The sequence below is a fragment of the Bactrocera tryoni genome, unplaced genomic scaffold, assembly GCF_016617805.1.
Source record: "Bactrocera tryoni isolate S06 unplaced genomic scaffold, CSIRO_BtryS06_freeze2 scaffold_240, whole genome shotgun sequence".
NCBI classification, from domain to species: domain Eukaryota; kingdom Metazoa; phylum Arthropoda; class Insecta; order Diptera; family Tephritidae; genus Bactrocera; species Bactrocera tryoni.
This window is the reverse complement of record NW_024395967.1, coordinates 173,834-192,740: the sequence shown is the minus strand read 5'-3', so window position 1 is coordinate 192,740 and position 18,907 is coordinate 173,834. Positions and strand designations below refer to the sequence as shown.

Sequence of the window (18,907 nt, the reverse complement as noted above, 5' to 3'; positions counted from 1 at the left end):
GACACCGCTTACGCGATTATAGCCGAGTTAAAAACAGCGCGCCAGTCGTTTCTTCTTTTCGCTACGTGGCGCCAATTGGATATTCCAAGCGAAATCAGGTCCTTCTCCACTTGGTCCTTCCAACGAAGTGTAGGTCTTCCTCTTCCTCTGCTTCCCCCGGCGGGTACTGCGTCGAATACTTTCAGAGCTGGAGTGTTTTCATCCATCCGGACAACTTGACCTAGCCAGCGTAGCCGCTGTCTTTTAATTCGCTGAACTATGTCGATGTCGTCATATATCTCGTACAGCTCATCGTTCCATCGAATGCGATATTCGCCGTGGCCAATGCGCAAAGGACCACAAATCTTTCGCAGAATTTTTCTCTCGAAAACTCGCAACGTCGACTCATCGGTTGTTGTCATCGCCCAAGCCTCTGCACCATACAGCAGGACGGGAATTATGAGCGACTTATAGAGTTTAGCTTTTGTTCGTCGAGAGAGGACTTTACTTTTCATTTGCCTACTCAGTCCGAAGTAGCACCTGTTGGCAAGAGCAGTCCTGCGTTGGATTTCCAGGCTGACATTGTTGGTGGTGTTAATGCTGGTTCCTAAATAGACGAAATTATCTACAACTTCAAAGTTATGACTGTCAACAGTGACGTGAGAGCCAAGACGCGAGTGCGACGACTGTTTGTTTGATGACAGGAGATATTTCGTTTTGCCCTCATTCACTGCCAGACCCATTTTCTGTGCTTCCTTGTCCAACTTGAAGAAAGCAGAACTAACGGCGCGGGTTGAGGCCAATGCTATCAATATCATCGGCATACGCCACCAGCTGTACACTCTTATAGAAGAAGGTACCTTCCCTAGTTAGTTCTGCAGCTCGAACTATTTTCTCCAGAAGCAGGAGAAGTCGCACGATAGGAGTCGCCTTGTCTGAAACCTCGTTTGGTATCGAACGGCTCGGAGAGGTCCTTCCCGATCTGACGGAGCTTTTGGTGTTACTCAACGTCAGTTTACACAGCCGTATTAGTTTGCGGGGATACCAAATTCAGACATCGCGGCATAAAGGCAGCTCCTTTTCGTGCTGTCGAAAGCAGCTTTGAAATCGACGAAGAGGTGGTGTGTGTCGATTTTTCTTTCACGGGTCTTTTCCAAGATTTGGCGCATGGTGAATATCTGGTCGGTTGTTGATTTTCTAGGTCTGAAGCCACACTGATAAGGTCCAATCAGTTTGTTGACGGTTTGTTTTAATCTTTTACACAATACGCTCGATAGAACCTTATATGCGATGTTGAGGAGGCTAATCCCACGGTAGTTAGCGCAGATTGTGGGGTCTCCTTTTTTATGGATTGGGCATAGCACACTTAAATTCCAATCGTTGGGCATGCTTTCGTTCGACCATATTTTACAAAGAAGCTGATGCATACTCCTTATCAGTTCTTCGCCGCCGTGTTTGAATAGCTCGGCCGGCAATCCGTCGGCCCCTGCCGCTTTGTTGTTCTTCAGGCGGGTAATTGCTATTCGAACTTCTTCATGGTCGGGCAATGGAACGTCTGCTCCATCGTCATCGATTGGAGAATCGGGTTCGCCTTCCCCTGGCGTTGTGCGTTCACTGTTATTCAGCAGGCTGGAGAAGTGTTCGCTCCATAATTTAAGTATGCTCTGGGCATCGGTGACCAGGTCACCTTTGGGGGTTTTACAAGAGTATGCTCCGGTCTTGAAACCTTCTGTAAGCCGCCGCATTTTTTCGTAGAATTTTCGAGCATTACCCCTGTCGGCCAGCTTGTCAAGCTCTTCATACTCACGCATTTCGGCCTCTTTCTTTTTTTGTCTGCATGTGCGTCTCGCTTCCCTCTTCAACTCTCGCTATCTATCCCATCCCGCACGTGTTATGGTCGATAGTAACGTTGCGAGGTAAGCGGCCTGTTTTCTCCCCGCTGCGACACGGCCCTCCTCGTCGTACCAGCTGTTCTTTTGCACTTTCCGAAAACCAATGGTTTCGGTTGCAGCTGTACGTAAAGAATTTGAAATGCCGTCCCACAGTTCCCTTATACCGAGTTGTTGACGAGTGCTCTCAGAGAGCAAGAGTGCAAGCCGAGTAGAAAATCGTTCGGCTGTTTGATGTGATTGCAGCTTTTCGACGTCGAACCTTCCTTGTGTTTGTTAGCGTGCGTTTTTTGCTGCACAGAGGCGAGTGCGAATCTTGGCTGCAACAAGATAGTGGTCCGAGTCGATGTTAGGACCTCGGAGCGCACGCACATCTAAAACACTGGAGACGTGTCTTCCGTCTATCACAACATGATCGATGCCTCATTATTTGTAGTTTTTCGATCCGGAGACAGCCAGGTAGCTTGATGAATCTTTTTATGCTGGAATCTAGTACTACAGATAACCATATTTCGGGCCCCGGCGAAGTCAATCAGCCTCAACCCATTTGGGGAAGTTTCGTCGTGGAGGCTGAATTTACCGACCGTAGTGCCAAAGATACCTTCTTTGCCCACCCTGGCGTTAAAGTCGCCAAGCACGATTTTGACATCGTGGCGGGGGCAGCTCTCATAAGCGCGCTCCAAGCACTCATAGAAGGTATCTTTGGTCATCTCGTCCTTCTCTTCCGTCGGAGCGTGGGCGCAAATCAGCGATATGTTGAAGAACCTCGCTTTGATGCGGATTGTGGCTAGACGTTTATTCACCGGAGTGAATGGTAGTACTCGGCGACGGAGTCTGTCTCCCACCACGAATCCAACACCAAACTTGCGCTCCTTTATATGGCCACTGTAGTAAATGTCACAAGGACCTATTCGTCTCTGTCCCTGTCCCGTCCATCGCATTTCTTGGACGGCGGTGATGTCAGCCTTTATTTTCGCGAGGATATCAACCAGCTGGGTCCGGACATTCCAGGTGCATGCCCTCAATTCGTAGTCCTTTTTTCGTTCGCCGTGGTTGTCATCAAAAGGGGGGTCTCTCATCCGAGGCTTCTTGCTTCCTTTCATTGGGGGTGTTTTTTTACGTAGCGGGTCCCAAACCCAGCGCACAACCCTATGTAGGGAATGTTTCGCCTTCTCACATTAGCTCGCCTTCGAACGGATGTTCTTAGGCTACCCAGAGGACACTTGGTCAAAGACCGGAAGTAGTGAGCTGCTTGAGCCATGTGTAAAAGAATCGTTTCTGGCCACTCCCAAGTGAATGGCGATCAGAGAACTTTCCTCACTTGCATGAACTTCTACACATGACTCCATCCTCCGATAATCCCAATGATTATCATCTTCCAACAAACGTAACTCACGACAGGCATCGAAGAAAGTATTGCATACAGTACTATTGACTGTACGCAAAGATTGGAAGGATGTCGGTTCAGGAATATTGATCAATAACAAACGTAGGAAAAAACATTCACGTTGCTTAGGATGAACTGTGTAGAGTCGGCCTAAAGTATTTGCCGTAAATATATTGTGAAATCCTTGGACTGGAATGCCTCGTTTTCGTGGTTCCTAATGTTTTGATTGTTTATTCCATATAAAATTTTTAGGAAAGTCAGTGTACAGTAATGTTTTTGCAAATTGACCAACAACATCCTGGCGATTACCAAGATTGAAAAATTCAGTAAGAGTAGTTTTTGGAGCTGTTAAAGCTTGCTGTATAGCAGTCTGTTCAGTGAAGTAAACACGCTGTCCATTTTCAAGGTGCACAGCTAAGTGTATAACGGCTGGTTCTCTTTCATGTATAGGAAAACTAAAAATGCGTGTGATTTTGTCATTGTCGTTAACATTTTGAACAGCAAATACGTACTTACAAATGTTCTTAATAGACTTTACCGAACTACATAATTCAACGTTTATATGTGCTTTGTAAGTTTACACAGCAATGGTGAATATGTGACCTCCCGACGATTATCAATATCTACTCTTACACCATTTGACAGACGCAACTCATATGATTGACCTCCATTGTCTACGTCTCTACGACGGTAAGATGGGTATCCATCGATATTGGTGATGGTATCAGCTGTACATGTACTGTACATATCGTGGCAATGCATTGACGTTTGACCTGGCAACAATACATTTTTAATTTTATTATTGGATTACATGTAAATGTGATGAAAAGATCTGGCCGACCGTAAGTACGTACATAAGTCGTGGCGTCTTGAATATATTCTTGCATATGGCGCGGACTACCAGTATATGATGATGGAAGAATATATGTGGTGCCGATATTGTTAATGTTATTTTTTCCATCTACGTTACCAATAATGACGTCACGCAAATGAACGTACTTTTCAGAACGAAGTTTTTCTTGATTAAACTTAATGTATCGTATTCTCTCACTTTCAATTTTCGCATACATATCGACAACATACTGATGAAATAGCTGTCGGCATCGGAGCATGTTATTATCTTCATTAGCACGAATCATCAACCGGTATGCATAGAAGTACATTGCACTAACTTTCTTGGTCAGTACTTCACCTGTAGTTGGATTACTTTGTTTAATATTTAAATGATATCCATCTTCTCCTTCCCAAAATATCAACGGATACTGCAGTGCATCATAGGAACGATGATTGTCTTGAATTATTTGCACTGTGTTATCTCTGCGTTGTATACGTATATCTCGATGTTCAGTTGGATCACCAACCATAACAACTGCAACTTCATTCACAGTTGGAACATTATATGTGCCTGCGAGCTCTCTATTAGGCATTTTGTCCGCTTTAATGACAATGACGCAGTTGTCGTTTTGCAGTCTGTTAGAAAGAGACTTGAATAATCTTACTAATTGGTTATTGCTTTGCAAGAACGTTTCCAAAATTTCAACGATTTCTCGCTCCTCTATCTGCTCTACACGATTATATGCACAGCCTGTGTTAGCTTGTTTTTCCTCATCGCACATGAAGTAAATTTGTAAGAATTTTGGATCGGCATCATGCATTGGAAGCAATGAACCTATTTGGTGGTACACTTGACCTTGAATCTTGAATGTAGATTCAAAATTGCGACCATCTTCATTATGAATAATTTTTGTTGCTCCAAAAGAGGTAATTTGGAAGCAAGAATAAAATTTACGGATGTTACGCAAAAACAATTTTGATAGAGATGTGTTTCCAGCTAATAGCGTTTTTAAAGATTCTGGTGGCGGACTTAGCGATATCAGAGAAATTTTTCCAGATGTGCAACATAAACCGGCCGATTCACCTTTGTATTTAAAAGCATAACAATATTGACATTCATTGTCCATACTACCAATCATAATTAGCGAATGTGATGAATAGTCTACTTCAGAATCATATTCAAAAGCAAGAGGATTGAATAATGCTCGTGTCAGTGCTCGACGATTTTGGTTCCGCTGTCGTTTATTGTATAACCCTACAAGTAACAAAAGAATCTGAAGTTTTCCAAGAATTTTTCACAGCTGAGATCACCTGATCGAAATCTGCCTTTTTTAGGCACAGAGATGTAATTAAAAGAAATGTAGTTATTCGGGTTGCCAATGCATTGCCCACACTCTAGTCACTCGGTTATAAAAATTACAATGCAAGGCCCACACTCTGGTCACACTATTAAAAAGTTGCAACACTCTAGCCACGCTATAAACGGAAATAAGTGGCTCACTTCCCTGCAAGACGGAGGTAACAGATTGCACAAACGCATTGAAACATTTTCAGCTGTTCACTAACACTGTTACATATTGTGGAATTTTTAATTGAATGATAGATTACGTAAGTAAGATAGAGAAAAACTATCGACATTCTAAACATATTGTAATGTTAGTTTGCTAGAATAGGATAGACGAATACCCAATTTTTTCAAGAAGAAGAAAACGAAAAGCGCAGTTTATTTTGGATTTTAAAGAGGTAAGTTTGTTATTTGATAATTTGATATTTTAGAATTAATTATTAATTTCTTTTATATATTATACAGAAAAGGAAAAAGATTAAGAAGGAGAAAAAGGAAAAAAAATTTTAATATTACAGAAATCATTTGGACCATTTGGAAAATTCAAATCTATTATGTATAACAAACAAATAAGAGAGTAAGTTTTAAATTATTAAAGTTAAATAGTGCATATTTAATTCAAATAGTTGTTATAGATAGTGAATTTTTGTGAAATATGTAATTTGTGCGTTATATCTATCGGGTGATTTTTTAAGAGCTTGATAACTTTTTTTTAAAAAAAAACGCATAAAATTTGCAAAATCTCATCGGTTCTTTATTTGAAACGTTAGATTGGTTCATGACATTTACTTTTTGAAGATAATTTCATTTAAATGTTGACCGCGGGTGCGTCTTAGGTGGTCCATTCGGAAAGTCCAATTTTGGGCAACTTTTTCGAGCATTTCGGCCGGAATAGCCCGAATTTCTTCGGAAATGTTGTCTTCCAAAGCTGGAATAGTTGCTGGCTTATTTCTGTAGACTTTAGACTTGACGTAGCCCTACAAAAAATAGTCTAAAGGCGTTAAATCGCATGATCTTGGTGGCCAACTTACGGGTCCATTTCTTGAGATGAATTGTTCTCCGAAGTTTTCCCTCAAAATGGCCATAGAATCGCGAGCTGTGTGTGGCATGTAGCGCCATCTTGTTGAAACCACATGTCAACCAAGTTCAGTTCTTGCCATTTTGGCAACAAAAAGTTTCATTAGCATCTTGGTTGACATGTGGACTTTCAACAAGATGGCGCTACATGCCACACAGCTCGCGATTCTATGGCCATTTTGAGGGAAAACTTCGGAGAACAATTCATCTCAAGAAATGGACCCGTAAGTTGGCCATAAGATCATGCGATTTAACGCCTTTAGACTATTTTTTGTGGGGCTACGTCAAGTCTCAAAGTCTACAGAAATAAGCCAGCAACTATTCCAGCTTTGGAAGACAACATTTCCGAAGAAAATTCGGGCTATTCCGGCCGAAATGCTCGAAAAAGTTGCCCAAAATTGGACTTTCCGAATGGACCACCTAAAGACGCAGCCGCGCAGTCAACATTTAAATGAAATTATCTTCAAAAAGTAAATGTCATGAACCAATCTAACGTTTCAAATAAAGAACCGATGAGATTTTGCAAATTTTATGCGTTTTTTTTTTTTTTAAAGTTATCAAGCTCTTAAAAAATCACCCGATACATATATGTAAATGTAAAAAATTTAAAATCTAAATTGAAACGAATTGTCCGGTTACAATTATAATTGTGTAGAATTTAGAATACCCAGGATTTCGGGAATAAAATAGGTATGGTCGGTTAGAGGAGGTTCTGCAGATCAATAGTGTAATCTTTTAATTGATGTTAAATAAATATAATTGAACAATAAGTTAATATTAAAAAAAATCCACACGAATTAGTGAAGTGTTAGTGGACATAAAAATGCGAAATATAAGTGTAAAATTAATTTTAAATCGAAAAATACGTTCTTCGAATAGTGGTTATTTTCAGCTTTAAACGCAAATATCTCAAATATTCCCGCGAGAATAAGTATATATACTCTTGAACTGAAGAACCTCCTCTATAACTAAAAATGTTCACTTGTTCGTTTAAGATATCACCAGAATATCTAAATTTGTTTAAAATAAAAACAACATTAGTGTTTCATAATGTGTAAAAGTGAACATAGTTCGAATATGCATATACGCATTTCTGCTCCGAAGCATGATTCTAAAAATCAAATTAAAATTAAAATATCACTAATCATCATCTTTTTTATGATTTTTCATAGAATGAATTTCGATGACCTCGTGGAAGAAATGGATTCCGAAGTTGAATGCTCACAACCGTTGAGCCCCCATAGAGGTTGCATTGAACATAAATATTTTTCATTTTTTAATAATATTTTTTTGCAGATAAAGTGTTTAAAAAAATATCTTACCACTTCGTTTGCGCTCCTCGAGTAGAACCATCACAAATTGTGGTACCGTCACCATCTTCTGGCGGCCATGCAGGTATAATGTATTATTATATAAATGTATGTATTAGTATTTGCTTTATAAAAATACATTTATGTTTTTCAGATATAATCCAGAAGCTAGATGCCATTGAGACCCGACTCACTGCCATTAAAAAGTCCCTAACAGACAAAGTAAGTAACGCAGTATTACATTACCAAATTAAAACAGAAGCTAATTTTTATAATTTAATTTTCTAGATGCCAGAAAAGGCCGAGGTGCAGGCACAAAGCAAATTATTGCGCGAATGCCGCGTCATAGCGGCAAAGATGCATCATTCGATTATCCGCATCACCCGTGACTTGGAAAACGAACATTACGTGGAGCTCGCTTCGAAACTGCCTATGTCATCGGAAGAGCACGTATTAGTTTTAAGTCGTAAATATTAGTTCGAAGTTGTACATATTAGTTTTACGTTGTAAATATTAGTTTTAAGTTGTATAAATTAGTTCTAAGTTGTACATATTAGTTTTCTGTTGTAAATATTAGTTTTAAGTTGCATATATTAGTTTTAAGTTGTATATATCAGTTCTAAGTTGAAGTTTCTACTTTTATGCAATAATAATAGGCATATTATTAATTTAACTAAATATCTGATTTTTATTTTATTATTAAATAAAGCAAAATAATAAAAAACACTGAATTTTATTTAAAATAATTGAATTTGCTAGAAGTAAAAAATGGGTAACAGATAATCTTGTTACTGCTTGTTCTTGCTAATATGCTTATATGTTATAGGTAACAAACTGATAACGAAAATAATAACACTAACAGATATTCGGGTAACAAATACTTTTTGTTATCCATAACACACAGGTAAGCTAAGCGCTAACAAAAGAATTTGTTACCGTAACATACTGTGAAGAGATTTGCTAACAAATGCATGTATTCTGTAAGAACGATATTTGCCATTGGTTAGAGCGAGATAACCATTGAACATCAAATAGCTATGTGTTATTTTTTTCCCTCTCTCTGAACAAAAATTACCAATAATTTAACGAATGCAAAAGTGAACAATAACAAGTCGCTTACACGTTTGCTAACAGCTACCCGTCTTGCAGGGTTTCTCGTGCATATCACAAACGATCGGACCACATCTTTTTTAGCAATCATCGACACTCTCTTCGTTTTTCTAACCTTCAAGTCACACTTATGCAATCGTAAAAGTATTTTTTAATTTCTGTTTTTTATTGGCTCATTTCGTGTAATTTGTAAGTAAATCAATATAAATTAATACAATAAAATTAATTAAATCAATATACAAAGGCTGTGTATAAAGTGAGGGCTGATTTAATAGATCAGTCCTCATGGTAATGAACGTGAGGTGCAACATCTAAAACCGATGCACTCAATAGTATAGTATACATTTTGGCTCGGCTTTTGTGCTTTCCGGTTAATTCTTTGTGACTTTTTTCTTTTGATTTTTTGTACAATATATATAATACAGTTTTGCGGGTCAAATCATATCCGATAGCGAGGCACTCAATCCGGAGTGTAAAGATTCGGACGTGCAATCGATCAAATCGACACAAAGTCACAAGTCAACGGTGCTATCAGCGTGCTTAAAGCCAGATCGCAAATCAATCGCGTTAAGGCACTCACTCTACACTTCAAGCAAATCAAACATTTCCGGGATAAGGACAGCTCTGCAATCAAGGTAATTTTACAATCAGCCGAGGAAGTACACAGGGCTTTCCTCAAAGAGCACTCGCTTCCGGAAATTACCTGGCCAGTAGCACATCTCAATCACGAGTATTTTGCGGATGATGTTTACCCACAAGAAGCAAGCATCATCTGCGTTATTCGCCAACTAGCTGCAGCCCGTTTTTAGCCAATCGACACTCCTGCACCTCAGTCATATCGTGAAGCAATACAGCCTCAACCAAAGTTACCAAAGCTGCCGCTGCCGAACTTCGACGGGGGTTACCAGCACTGGACCTCGTTTTGCACTCTCTTCCAGTCAATGTTAATCAACAACTCAACACTCACAGATCTTGAGCGACTGCATTATTTGCAAGTTGCCGTTATTGGTCCAGCACTCGAGCTCATCTCACACATCCCGGTTACTGAAACGGCGTTTTCAACGGCCTGGACAGCACTCAAAGAACGCTACGGGAACAAACGAGTTCTCATCGACGCTCAACTTTCACATCTACTTCAAGAACACTCAGCCACTCAAAAGCAGAAAGAATCTGCCGAATTTCTGCAGCAACTCATCTCTGGGGTAGATTCCGCATTCAACGCACTCGCACTCATTGGCGAATCAACAGACAATTGGGATTATCTGGTTGCTTATTCCACCATCAAGCAACTCTCAAGCCGCATTCGCGAACTGTGGGAATCCTCAGTTAGCAATCAATCGACATATCCAACTTACACGCAACTCAAGGACTTTATCAGTCAGCGGGCTCGCACTCTCGAGAACACAGAGTCAGCTCGTCAGCAATCAACTGCCAGCACCTCAAGCAATCAGCAAAAACTAAAAAACGCACTTCACGCCACCGCACGCAAAACTGCTACTCAGCCAGCTCAGCAAGACTCGTTTTATCAGTGTGATTGCTGCTTTTGAGCGCACTTCATTCCTTCATGCCAAAAGTTCCGCACTCTGTCACCTCAATATCGTCGTGCAGTAGTTATCCAACGACACATCTGCAAGAACTGTATGGGCAGACACAACCTTGCATCGTGCAAAAGCTCTCCGCGGTGCAAGATTTGCAATCGCAATCACCACTCAATGTTGCACAAAGCAGCTACAGCCACAAGTTTGCCAGCTGCTACAATTCAAATCGAGCCACGCAAATTCACCGACAATCCCCAATAGGATGTTTGTGCAGCCTCCAATTACTCATGTCAATCCAACCACTCAATTCAATCATCACTCAACTCCGCCACGCACTCATCGACTGCAATCACTTTACTAGCTACTGCAAAAGCACTAATCATCACGCCGATTTAGCAAATCAACGTTAGAATTCTGATCGACTTTGGGTCAAAAATTTCACTCATCTCTAAACATCTCATCAGGCAAGCTTCAATCAAAAGACGCCACTCATCAGTTACCATCACGGGAATCGGCGGTAAGAATATCATTACATCAACGGGGTCAGCTGACCTCATACTCAAGGCAAGTCACTCTGACACAACTGTGCAAATCGTTGTCAGATTTTACCAATTCTTACTGTCCGTTCACCATCACGCACGTCATCTGAACCATGGACTAATCCTCACCATATCAAGCTTGCAGATCCGAGTTTCTTTCTGCCACAACCAGTGGACATCTTCATCCACGCTGATTTTTTCGGTCGAATTATTAAACCAAACATCATCAGGTACCCGTCAATCACTTCAATTGCTCAACTTTCAATTTTCGGCTGGCCATCATTGGACCAGCATCACTCACATCAACTCAGCAGCCTCGTCTCTCACTCGATTCTGGATTCAAGAAGAAGTTCCAGAGCAATCGGTCAGTGAACTGACCCCAGAAATGTGAAAAACACTTCAAAACGACACATCAACGTGACCAATCTGAGCGATACATCGTCCGACTGCCAATAATCGCAGAAAAATTGAATCTGGGAAATTCGTACAACTCAGCACATCGACGGCTACAGCAAATAAGCAACAAACTCAACACCAATCAAGAATACAAGCAATTCTACACAGAATTCATGCAAGTCTACGAAGAAATGGCACACATGACTGCCGTATCAAACACGCCAACTTCACTCAATGCTGACAACGACATTGAATCAGCTAATTTCACCACCGAGATGACCTTAGCATATGATACTTCGGTATCATGAGGGTTGAGGGTCTCAAACGGTGAGTCAGCTGTTAAATGTCACCAGCGTACTCAATCAGTATACTATCTGTCACATCACGGAGTATTACGACCCGACAGTGTCAGCACCAAACTCAGAGTCATCTTCGACGGCTCGTCTGTCACCTCATCATTAAAATCACTCAACGATTTTCTGCACATCGGAGCAAAAATTCAACTTGATATCACCGACGTACTTCTATATGTCCGACAACACCAATACATCGTCTCGACAGACATTGAAAAAATGTTCCGGCAAATCAACGTGCACCCAGACGACTGGGACTTGCAACGCATTCTTTGGTTCAATAATAATAAAGAGATTATGCCATATCATCTCACCACAGTCACTTACGGCACGAGATCAGCACCGTTCCTTGCCGTCCGAGTCCTTCAACAACTCCTGGAGGACGAAGGAAAAAATTATCCACTCGCAGTACCTGCACTCAAGTACGGCAGATATGTCAACGATATTTTCGGCAGAGCTGATAACACTTCTGAGCTAAAAGCAATCGCCAATCAATTAAAACAAATCTGCACGGCGGGCGGTTTCCCACTAGCCAAGTGGCAATCAAACAGCGAAGAAGTACTCAATTTCATTTCACCAGGTGGAGCATGTGATGAACCGCACCAGCTTGGAGACTGCGCGAGCAAACTGCTAGGATTGTACTGGCACGCAAAGTCGGACAATTTTAGATTCATCATGAAAAGCCACTCGGACAATCAAAACAAGTCCTCCAAACGAACAATCTTATCTGAGGTGGCTCAGATCTTCGATCTACTGGGATTTTTATCACCGCTCACAATCAAGGCAAAGATGCTGCTGCAGGAATTGTGGTTGCAAAAAATCGGTTCGGATCACCAGGTCCCGTCGAAAGTATTGCAATCATGGCAATCACTGCAACTCGAACTTCAACAAATCGACACACTCAACATTCCACGCTGGATTAACACTTCAAAGGCCACGAATTGTGAATTCCACGGGTTTTGCGACGCATCTCAGCTCGCAATGGCAACAGCAATCTACGTCACTGTTCACTCAGCATTCTGGGAGACACTCACGACACTCCTTTGCGCACAGACGAAAGTAGCACCACTCAAACGACTCACTATTCCACGACTAGAACTATCAGCAGCGCTGCTAATATCGAAATTAATAACTTACGTCAAAGCCACTCTTCAAGTTGACGCACAATCAACCACTCTCTCGACTAACTCATTAGTCACACTCACATGGATTCGATCACATGCGTCACGCTGGAAGGATTACGTACGGAATCAAGTTGTCAACATCCAACAACTCACCACAGATTGCAACTGGCGGTATGTTCCGGGTAAACAAAACCCAGCTGACTGTGCATCTCGAGACATCACTCTCGCTCAGCTATCATCACACTCACTATGGTGGACGGGACCACCATGGCTCTCAAAGTCCCAATGCCACTGGCCTTGGCAGCCAGACACTCAGGACGACACCACTAGTCAGGAAGCTCGTCCAAATCTCACTCTCGTCATGACAACCACTCAGCCGATTAATCAATGCTAGTTGATCCACAGGTATTCAAATTTGCGCACTCTCATTCACGTCACTGCTACAATTTTCAGAGCTATTGACACTCTCAAACGAATACCGGGGTCATCTCTTGCCGCACCACTCACCCCAACAGACATTGAGAGACCAACAATCTACTGGGCAAAGTCAGCTCAAGCAGCGTATTTTTCACTCGAGTTGCGTCAACTCAAGGCCAATCGTGCACTACCTACAAATCATCCGTTTCACCGACTGACAGCATTCATCGACGAACACGGAGTCTAGCGAGTTGGTGGTCGACTCGCGAATTCCACACTCACGTACAATCAACAGCATCCAATTATTCTGCCAAGACACTCTACACTCACGTCATTAGTCATCTACAACGCACATCTCCGTACAATGCACGGTGGCACTCAGCTAACGATGGCAGAAGTTCGACAATCATACTGGATTGTCGGTGGAAGACCAGCAATCAAAACACTCATACTACGCTGTATGAAATGCGCTCGCCACAGGGGTAAACGAGAACGGCAACTCATGGGCCAGTTGCCTCCAGCAAGGGTTCAACCATCAAGAGCATTTCTCCACACTGGTGTGGATTATGCTGGACTAATTACAGTCAAATCATGCAGAGGCCGAGGCGCCAAACAATTTAAAGGCTGGATCTGTGTATTTGTTTGTATGAGTACATCAGCTGTGCACATTGAAGTTGCAACTGACTACACTTCTGACACATTCATTGCTGCGTACAGACGGTTCACCGCACGCAGAGGCATCTGCCACACTCTTTACTCAGACTGCGGCACAACATTTCTTGGCGCAGATGCCACACCCAAAAAATTATTCACTCAAGGATCATCAGAAAGCACATCAATCGCTTCACTCCTACTGGATGACGGCACTCAGTAGCAATTCAATCCACCTGCAGCACCGCACATGGGCGGCAAGTGGGAAGCAGCGGTAAGGTCAATCAAATTTCACCTTACTCGAGCACTTGGGGACACATCATACTCACTCGATGAAACTATGACTTTACTCACACAAATCGAAGCTATCCTCAACTCAAGGCCACTAGAACCACTCAGCGATGATCCTGAAGACCCCGCAGAACTCACGCCAGGTCACTTTTTAATTGGCCAAGCACTCACAACGCTTCCAGAACCCACTCTACAACCAATCAATATCGCGTGACTATCACGATGGCAGATGATACAGCATCAGCTTCAACAATTCTGGAAGCACTGGTCAACATCATACTTACAACGTCAACTCGCTACGACGAAATGGTGGCACCCAAACAATCAGTTAGAAATTGGCTCACTCGTATTACTCGCTGACAAGAGGTTTTCAGCTTGCAAGTGGCCACTTGCAAGAATCACTCAACTGAATCCTGGCGCAGATGGATTCACCAGGGTTGTTACACTTAAAACGGCAACTACCACTCTCGTCAGACCAATCACAAAGTTGGCAATCCTTCCACAGGGCAACAAAATCAAATCACGCTCCTGATGGCGGGCGGAATGTTACGGATTGCCAATGCATTGCCCACACTCTAGTCACTCGTTTATAAAATTTCCAATGCAATACTCACACTCTGGTCATACTGTTATACAGTTGCAACACTCTAGCCACGTTATGAACGGAAATAAGTGGCTCACTTTCTCGTGCATATCACAAACGATCGGATCACATCTTTTTTAGCAATCATCGACACTCTCTTCGTTTTTCTAACCTTCAAGTCACACACGTGCAATCGTAAAAGTATTTTTTAATTTCTGTTTTTTATTGGCTCATTTCGTGTAATTTGTAAGTAAATCAATATGAATTAATACAATAAAATTAATTAAATCAATATACAAAGGCTGTGTATAAAGTGAGGGCTGATTTAATAGATCAGTCCTCATGGTAATGAACGTGGGGTGCAACATCTAAAACCGATGCACTCAATTGTATAGTATACAGTAGTAGATCAACTTTTTGTGAAAAAGTATTTGTAACGGAAAACATTAATGAAAACTTTCAAGAATATTTTTGAAAAAAAAGTTTATTGGATATTTATTACTCTTCCTCACCACCTCTGAGGTTGCAATGTAGGCGCGCTACCGATCTTTTTTGGGTGTTCGGTTCCCCAGGAGGCCTATTTTCACCCTTTTTATATATACAGTTTTAAATCAATCTACTTATTATAAAAAATATGACTAGACAAAAATAAATATATAAAGTCAGGTACAATTCATGAATGTTAATTCCATTAAAAATATAACATTGAAAATATATGTCAAAACAATCAACTGGAAACTATTTAAACAAAAACCAAAATATATAATGGGTTGTCAAAAAAGTCTTGCGGCATTTTTATTGATTTATTTTTTTATTAAAATTTAAATGAGTTTTTGATGGCTCATGCCCATCTTGACCGATGCTACGGCTGCTACTGCTACTGCTTTCCAAAAAGGTAGAGCATGACCCGATGCGACGAATTAAACTAGAACTACGCGCTTTCAGCGCCAACTAGCGAAAATACCGCAAGACTTTTTTGACAACCTATATAAAAAAATCAGGTACAATTCTATTGAATGTATACATTAACAATACAAGTCAAAACAATCAACTTGTAATTATTCAAACAAAAACTAAAATAAATATATAAAAGGTGGAGGTGAATCAAAGAAATAAATGACTTCCGAGTCATTCACTTCGAAATAGGGCCTTTCTTCACATACTCCTAATAACCTAGCAAAATTAACAAAATTTGACCCTTGGTCGCTAACTATTTGGCAGGGACGCAATCTAATACCCTGGAGTTGACCTATGGCTTCGAATATATATTTTTTCATAATATCTCCTTTGCAAGCTTCGTGCTCAAAAAAATATGCTCAACCTAGAGTGGGTCCAAGTTTCTCCACCAATACCTTGGACGAAAAGTGTTAAAACACTAGAAGCTACTCGAGAGATACGATTTTCATCACCGTTATCCTCCAACCCAATAATCCAGTCCTTATTTCTCTCATACTGAAGGTGAATTTTCGGAGACATTTCGTCACAGCATATCGAAACATATCTGTGTGCGTCAGTGAAACCACGGCTTCTCAACTCCAGGGCTTTAATGCTACTAAAATTGCAGCCAGGGTTACGTGGCCAACACTGAACAAATTGTTCGAGGGTCACTTGCGATGGCCAATTAAAAATGGGCTGTAAATACCTGAACGCAATAGGTGATAAAAATTTTACAGCCAGAGCTAATGTTTTTAATTCCCTATCATATCTACAACCATTCGAAGTACGGGGTGCATTTTTTTTTAAATTTCTCACACATATCGCAAGATGTGAAGGAAGTTTGCCGCATAGCTCTGAAATTTGTCTATTTTCTTCCTGCCCTACTATAGACAAATGTTTATTATTTTCAAAAATTTCTATTTTATTCTCTAAAGCTCTCACCTTATTGCGTAAAAATTCTATTTCCTGCAATGTTTTGTCTAACTCGGTATCGGGATTCTTTTTCTAGGTGTCCATTCTGTTAAATATTCTTCTGTTTGCGTTTGCCTACTATTTACCTCAGTGCTAACTATTTGAGAGTTACCTAAAGAGGAAGAATATGTATGATCTTCATTATATAGGGGTTGAAGGGATTTACAAAAAGTCTCAACTTCAAACATATTAGTGTTTGAAGTCGAGACAGTTCTAATTGGAGAAGAGCTTAGATGCATCGGGTTAAAACCTGGACTACCTAATTCTATAATGTCTTGTTCGTGTTGGTCAAATACACTACCTACTTGTCCACTACAACCTATTGCCTTATCTACTCTAACTGTAGTATCACCTACTTTTAAATTTAAATCCGTTGTAGCTGATCTGGAGATAAGCCGTCCCTTCCTCATCTTTAACGAGAAATGTCTTTGGCACGCAAATAAATATTTAGCCGTTGGATTTGTTACGTCCAACAGCTTGATCCATTCGTGCCGCCTAATTGAAATTAAACAAAAAATACGTACATTAACTAAACTAGTAAACTAACAATTTAAAAATAAACTGTTGCATCAAAAATATCACAACGACAATACAATATTAGAAACAAAACTATTAATTTAATTTTTAATTTATATGATTTATGCTTTTGAATGAACTATATGAAAGCATTATAATAACTATTATAATTTAAAAAGTCGGTTAAACATCTGCATACAGTTTCTAATAGTTTGGCGGGGTACTGGTTACGACATATATATTGTATATAGTTACAATAAAATAGTAGTGGTATTTATACACGTATGTATGTTTGCAAAATAAATATGAATTCATTATAACGTTGAAAACAAATAAATTGGTTGTCTCTATTTCTATTATGTTTATATTTATCATATATGTATATTAGAGTGGGTCAATTTGTATGGAGCAAAAAAAATGCACCAAGCGGTTATCAAAATCGTAAACTACGATGAATTCTAAGAAAATTTGCCCAAGAAACCATGGCTCTAAAATCAAAACGGAGCCTCCGGTTTTTAACGAGAAACTTTTCATTTTGTTTTTTTTTTTTCAATAAATGAAATGAAATCGGACGAGAACCGATGTATTCAGCGTGGTATGGTCGTTGGCCGCTGTGGTCGGTGTGTGTATATGTTACCTATCCACCCATAAAAATTAAAATAATAATAAATAAAATTCAAACTTTAATAGCTTTCATCTTCCGCGAAATCGTATTGCAGTTAACAATATCATTTTATATCTATATATAAAGCAAAAACTTAACTGTTAAGGGCCAAACAAAATATAATATACTTCTAAAGTTCAGAATTAATTAGTTTTAAGGTCTTGTTTGCTGTCCATCCTAGATGTTGCGTTTCGACTTGCAACCGTGACTGCCATAACACCATCGCGATTTTTTTTCTATAGTTCGACGTGAAACGCTAGTCAGCAGTTGCACAAAGCGCTCGGTTCCTTGAATATGTGGAGGAATTTGTGGATCCGAAGTGGAGGATTGTCAAATTCTATGTATTCGAGCAAATGGTCATAGGGTATGTTTGCAGTGAAGGGCGGCTCCGACAAAATGCTATTGTTATCTAAGTTTATCATCTCAACATAATCAGTGCAGTCAAAATTTATAGTTGGTTTTTTGTAAGCTCTTAATTTTGATGGGTCGTAAAGTTTTTCACGATAGTACAAAATTTTTTTTAAAGCCCTCTGGCGCACTTCCTTTCTGGCATCAAAAAGCATTGTTCGTAGAACATTTTCTGAATGTGTAAAATATGAGTTATTTTGAACAACATTATTTACAATTTCGCGCAGATTTTGTGGTAAATATTGCGTTGAATAAATATATTTACATAAGAGTGAACTGCCATATATTACCGAGTTGTAATACTTAACATTAAAGTACATAGGTACGTAAACTTTCATGACAAACGTTGCTAAAATTCTTAAATTTTCGGATGGTGAATTTGTTGTGACGTACAATCGCAGAAGTCTACTAGCTTTGGTTAACCAACGAGAGTGAACTGGACCCATCGTTTCACGTTGCCTAAATCTTCTGGACAGGAACCAATATGAATAGCGTTGGCTATCCGATACAAATACTTAACGTCCGTTGAAAGAGTTTTTTCCTGTTCTGACGACAAGGAAGGAGGCATATTCCCCAGCAAAATACGCT

General features: G+C 40.2%; 2 protein-coding genes across 2 annotated transcripts; both read left to right on the top strand.

Moving 5' to 3' along the window:
* The first annotated feature begins 7,684 nt into the window (after positions 1 to 7,684).
* On the top strand, positions 7,685 to 8,298 carry LOC120780218. Its single transcript, XM_040112472.1, has 4 exons — positions 7,685 to 7,757; positions 7,808 to 7,906; positions 7,976 to 8,043; positions 8,110 to 8,298. Exons 1-4 carry the CDS (start codon positions 7,685 to 7,687, stop codon positions 8,296 to 8,298), a joined length of 429 nt encoding a protein of 142 aa, XP_039968406.1.
* A 3,678-nt stretch (positions 8,299 to 11,976) lies between these two features.
* LOC120780217 lies at positions 11,977 to 13,275 on the top strand. The gene has a single exon (XM_040112471.1). The coding sequence runs from the start codon at positions 11,977 to 11,979 to the stop codon at positions 13,273 to 13,275; it is 1,299 nt and encodes a 432-aa protein (XP_039968405.1).
* Positions 13,276 to 18,907: the final 5,632 nt, after the last annotated feature.